At 41.8% G+C, this 6,000-nt stretch overlaps 2 protein-coding genes across 2 annotated transcripts; one reads left to right on the top strand and one right to left on the bottom strand.

Annotated features, from left to right (window-relative positions):
- Positions 1–3,599, top strand: LOC133820031 (uncharacterized). The gene is made up of 6 exons (XM_062253429.1): positions 1–85; positions 861–1,757; positions 1,852–2,392; positions 2,457–2,674; positions 2,782–3,287; positions 3,369–3,599. The coding sequence occupies exons 2-6, from the start codon at positions 1,410–1,412 to the stop codon at positions 3,508–3,510; spliced, it is 1,755 nt and encodes a 584-aa protein (XP_062109413.1). The 5' UTR covers positions 1–85; positions 861–1,409; the 3' UTR covers positions 3,511–3,599.
- Positions 3,600–3,744: 145 nt separating this feature from the next.
- Positions 3,745–5,983, bottom strand: LOC133820030 (uncharacterized). Its single transcript, XM_062253428.1, has 4 exons — positions 5,607–5,983; positions 4,599–5,120; positions 4,151–4,407; positions 3,745–4,016 (listed from the first exon to the last, which is right to left on the bottom strand). Exons 1-4 carry the CDS (start codon positions 5,981–5,983, stop codon positions 3,745–3,747), a joined length of 1,428 nt encoding a protein of 475 aa, XP_062109412.1.
- Positions 5,984–6,000: the final 17 nt, after the last annotated feature.

Genomic DNA, 6,000 nt, shown 5'->3' with positions numbered 1-6,000 from the left:
TCGGGTCACATTCTCACCATCTTAGGCGAAGCTCTCTCTCTCCCCACAGTCGCCGTCGCCACCGTCTTCTCCATCTCCGGCCACGGTAAGGTAAGACATTCGGTTTTCATGTCTTTTTTAAAAAAAAAAATTGAATCGTAATGTATAAATCGATGAAATGGGTTTGATTGTTAATCTTTATTTTGCAAAAAATGTAGCTTAAAATGGGTTTGATTCTATGTGCATTCTGCAAAAAATTTGTGGGTCGATGTTCTTTCGATTCCACATCGATTCTCCATCGATGCTCCATTGATTCTCAATCGATGCACCATCGATGACATACAGTGAGTAATCGATGCTCCATCGATTCTCCATCGATGGTATATCGATGCCATGTCGATTCTTTCATAATCGATGCATAATCGATACTGAAGTATAATCGATGCCACATCGAGTCCATATCGATGCTGAACATATATGGCATCGATTTGACATCGATACACCATCGATACACCATCGAAAATAACATCTCAATTGGATGTTCGCATCAGCATCGACATGGCATCGATGGAGCATCGATGTGGACTCGAAAGGCTGCATCGATGTACCATCAAAAGGCCATCGATGCTACATCGATGCTACATCGATTCTACATCGATGCTACATCGATGCCATGTCGATACTGATGCATAATCGATGACAAACGATGGTTTATCGATGCCACATCGATGCCATATTAATGCTGAACATATATGGCATCGATTCCATGCTCCATCGATGCTATTTCGATGGTACATCAAGCCCATTTCGATGCTGAACAAAAGATTGAGTATTTTTTATAAATTCAACTAATTCTTTTCTTTTTTTTTGATATTTTGCAGATGCCACCCAAACGTATCCCACCACTTGAGATCCCTATGGAGGATCATTATGTCGGTCGTATGACCTATAGGGGTTCCGGGAGGTTAACAAAATTGAAGAAAAGATTTGAGGAGCATGGATTGTTGGGGAGGGTGAATGAGTCTGTTTTTGGACCATTCTTCACAACCCCTCCCTTTTCGTTCTCTGGGGCATTGGTTCACACACTACTTTTGCGGAAGGTCAAGTCTCCGCGTGGCGATGAGGTGCACTTCTTGATGGGCCCAAACTTATGTAAGTTTGGGGTGCACGAGTTCGCCATTATCACCGGCCTGAGCTGCTCCTGTCCACCACTTGCCGTTGACATTGAACCTCACATTACTTCCTCCCGCCTAGTTGATACATATTTCAGTGTGGAACCCGAAAAAGACATTTGGTTCAGTATCTTGGAACGAGCTTTTAGTATGTGCGATGTACCTGATGATTTGTACAAGCTCGGTTTGGTTTACTTTGTGGAGGGGATACTATTGGGCGCTGAGAACGACAATGCTATTTGACGAGATTCATTGTCGATGGTCGAGGATTTAGATTATTTTGAGAAGTATCCATGGGGATCCCTTTCATTCGATACAACTGTGAAACAATTCAATAGAGATATGAAAGCGATTGGTGGTACAATACCAGGTAAGAAGGCGAAGAAGATCATTGAGGCGGAGTCTTCTAAGGGTTTTAAGGTGGAGGCAAAGTACACTTGCAAGGGGTATCCACCAGCCTTGCAATATTGGGCGTATGAGATGATTCTTGATTTACAGAAGGAACACGCCAAGCCCTGTGGATTCAAGTTCCCTAGGATGCTACAGTGGGAGAGCATAGGCCAGCCGAAGCATTTGCATTTGAAGGATGTACTTGCGAGGAGACATGTAAGTTATAAAACATTTAAATAATTCAAGAAATTTTGAATTATACTAATCAACTTATGTCATTTCTAATTTGATTGTTGTGTTTCCATTACAGTTGTCATGCATTTCTATCCTAAGGCCTCGACCAAATGAGCGAGACTTCTTTGATGCCGTATATCAGAGGACAGAGGGGGATGCTCCTAGGTATGCGATGCTGCAGAATATGATCCAGCCTGCACCAGAGGATGGAAGACCTTACGATCCTGAGGCAGAGGCTGTTGCGGTGGCTGAGATAGCCGTTGAGGCTGGCATATTTGTGGAGGATGCCTTGACAGAGTCTGCTCCAGATACTAGTACAGAACCTACTTCTGCTCCTGCTCCTGCTCCTGGGGCTTATGAGGAGGTGTTGGGTGAGATAGCCAGACTATCAGGTGCAGTGGACGATGTTAAGGCCACTCTAGGTATCGTCCTTAAAAATCAAGAAGTCATATTAGAGAAGCTGGAAACACTAGGTAGTATACCTACTCCTGCACCTACTCCTGCACATACTCATGCACCCACTCCAACAGATGATGTAGAGTACGACATTCTCCCCTCATGTTACGAGCCTTCTGTTGGAGAAGCCACACCTTCTCAGCCAGTGCAGACGGTCTTAGGTACGACTAATCCATGAGTTTTTTTTTGTTTTAAAAAGATTAGATACTAATTGCTCCTTTACAGGTAAGCGTACTAGACAGAGACCAGTAAGGTACGAGGACTATACTCCAGCAGCCAAGAAACCAAAGTTCAAGGACCCAGTTACGATCCTTCCTTTAAAGGTGTTGGATCAAGATATGTTGACAACTTTTAACCGATGGGTACTCGGTGAGATTGATAACAGCAGACCGAGGAAGTTGGAATGTTGTGATGGGACCCTTGTTTGGTTCTTGAAGTTGAAGGTGGCAAAAGAATGGTTGGCAGAAACTATAAGTCTCTTATGTTTGTTAGAACATTTATCTCATTTTAACAATCCACTCTTCCTTAACGTTACTCTATTTATTTGCAGCATCTAGACGCTGCGAATTATCTTATACGGAGACGTCTTTTTGAGTTGCCGAAGACGTACCCCGTGAAAGCCACCGTACTTGATTCATCATTTGCACAATATATTCCTGCCAGATACGAGGAATTCAAGAAAAATGGCAGGACTTACCAATGGGACTCGGACATTCTTGATTTCCTGAAAGGAGATGCCAAAAAGTACAAGAAGCCTTGGGGTGATTGCAACGAGGTCTACTTCCACTGGTGCATGGAAAATCGGCACTGGGTCCTTTGCGAAATAAATTTCGCTGATTGGATGATCACTGTATTTGACTCAGATCATTCTAACTTTAGCCATAATAAGTTGTCTGAGTTGATGGAGCCTTGGACTAGGATGCTTCCATCTTTACTCAACGCTTCTGGTATGTTTAAAGGACACCCCAAGTTAAAAATAGCTAGACCGAAGATCACCGTTCCAAACATTGATTGGCGGCGCATGTCCACTGATATTGTCCCACAGTCTAGAACCAGGTAGACTTACTAAATTCAGATTTTCAATAATGTTCTCCTTTAATTTTCAATACACTCACAATAAAGATTTCTTGGTTTCAGCGGAGATTGCGGTGTATTCGCCATCAAACACTTGGAGTTCATTCTTGGAGACATTCCCTTATCATATGCCATCGAGGACAACATTCAGTACTTCAGGGATAAATTATGCATCGACATTTTTTATGAGAATGTGTACCCTTGATGTTAGAACATTTATTTTGATTTCGATGACACACAATAGTATATTTCTCCTTAGTATTGTATATAAAAAATGTCGTTTCGATTAACAAAGTCCATTAATACACAAATATAAAGAGTAACAAAGTCCATTTATACACAAATAAAAAGAGTAACAAAGTCCATCAATACACAAATAAAAAGAGCAACAAAGACCATTAGTACCCAAATAAAAAGTTTAACATTGATGCCATAAATTTCAAACACGAACTTTACAAGTTGCCCTATTATGGCCTAGACCTCCACAAGTGCTGCACTTGCGTGGAACAACCAATTTATCTCCATTGGAAGGATGGCGTTTCGTCTTAGGCCTACCTTGTTTCTTCTTTGGACGACCAACCGGGTTTTTCTGCGCAGGTGTTCTCACTGTTATTGTCATAATGTCATGTGGAACAATCCACTCTTCCTCGTTACCAGTAGGATATATAGATTCTGTGTAAGAGGACCTCCATGTCTCAATTTTATAGTAATCTGAACACAACGAATAAAAGTTCACCCTCGCTTAAGGGATCCAGATAGTGCATGAGCACATGGGATACCAATAATCTGAAACACGCCGCATGTGCATGTCTTATTCAGGAGGTCGACTTCACCATTCAGCTCACCATCTAACACATGGAACTCATGCCTCCCTATTGCATAAGGAATCAAGAATTGAGATTTCTCAGCCATATCCACCAAAATTTTCTCATAGGTCGGTGCAAGAGTGGTAGTTGTCTTCTCGCTAGTTTCTCTCCTATTACAGAACCAGGACTGTAGTGTGAAGCGAATAAATTCGACGAATGTAGTTATCGGAAAGCTCCTAGCATCCCGGGTCTTATTGTTGAAACTTTCAGCATAATTGCTTGTCATTATATTATACCTAGTATCCAGGAAAACTAAAATTTAATAGTAACATACATTTAGAAGATTTCAAAAATTAAAATACAATTGACAATGACATACCTATTTCCAGGAAAGTAAGCACGGGACCACTTATCAAAACCCATTCCTTCTAGGTATTGAGCAATGGCTGGGTCTTTTGATTTGATTTTTTCGAAGTTAGCGTGGAACTCGAATTTCCTAAAAGCATATGCCGCATTATACATCAACACATGACAATGATCAGTCTTGAATTTAGCAACCACATTCATACTAATGTGGTGGTAGCAAGCACCGTGATAGGCATCGGGGAAAATAGTTTCCAAGGCATGTGTAATACTTGCATGCCTGTCAGATACAAACGCCAGGTCCTCGACTTCCCCAATCGCTTCTTTTAGCTTTGACATGAAATACTTCCAAGAATCATGATTCTCACTATCCACAATACCAAATGCAACTGGATATAGATGGTTATTTGCATCCAGTGCGACTGCACATAACATCTGCCCACCGTATTTTGTCTTTAAAAAGGTACCGTCCACACATAACACAGGACGACATGTACGAAACCCTCTTCTACTAACTCCGAGTGAGAAAAAGCAATATTTGAATCGATCTTCCTCAGTGACAAAATCTGTCAACGTCCCGGGATTTTTCTGTTGAAGCATGAACAAGTACGATGGTAACTTCTGGTAGGATGCTTCCAGTGTCCCTCTGACATAAGAAAGAGCCTTCTCTCGGCATCTCCAAGCTTTTCCATATGACAACTCGATGCCATAATCATTCTTAATGTCCTCTCTTATGTTGTTTGCCATGTACGCATTCGATCCAGTCTGATATTTTTTCTTTATGCAATGACCAATAACCCAAGGTGCAGCTTGGCGATGGCCTTTATGTCGGAGGTCAAGTGAGCAAGTGTGTTTGTTGGTGAAACGAGTTATCTCGAACATATCAGATTTAGGAATTCTCTTCCCCCTCAATCTCCACCCACAATCAGGATCCTTGCAAGTGATATACCAAACTTCAGTACCTGACTTCTTCACTACAAACTCGAAGTTCTGCTTCATTGCAAACAAGTGTGCCTTCGTCTTCAACTCTAACTTGTTCTCAAAAACTTTCCCAACTTCTATTACTCCACAACTCACCCCAGATAACGTGGGGATAACATAAGAGGGGCATGGGATATCTTCAGCAGTATACGCTGGAGAACTCCATCTATTTCCATCATCTTGTGTAGTTGGACGACTGCTCTCTGATCCAGCAGTCCTCCGTCCTTGGCTTTCTTGACGACTTGGCAATGGTCGTACATTTGAATTATCTACTTGAACCACATGTAGCATCGACAACTGATCCTCTGAGTTATCATCAGAACTACTGCACCCCTCAACTCTTTCATCATCATCACCAAAAAGGGCAACTGGATCGTCATTAACATAAGGCTCATACTCATACCCATCATCATGCGGGAGATTTGTTGGGGGAAAAAAAGTTTCATTATGACTAGGACCTCCCATGCATACACTTGGCCCAGTAGCTGTTTGTGGAATAGCCGTGCATGATTGATTATGATTTTCCATATTAACACTCGCTCTAG

This window comes from Humulus lupulus, chromosome 2 (assembly GCF_963169125.1).
Source record: "Humulus lupulus chromosome 2, drHumLupu1.1, whole genome shotgun sequence".
NCBI classification, from domain to species: domain Eukaryota; kingdom Viridiplantae; phylum Streptophyta; class Magnoliopsida; order Rosales; family Cannabaceae; genus Humulus; species Humulus lupulus.
The sequence above is the reverse complement of the archived record's forward strand: the minus strand, read 5'-3'. Positions and strand labels throughout refer to the sequence as shown.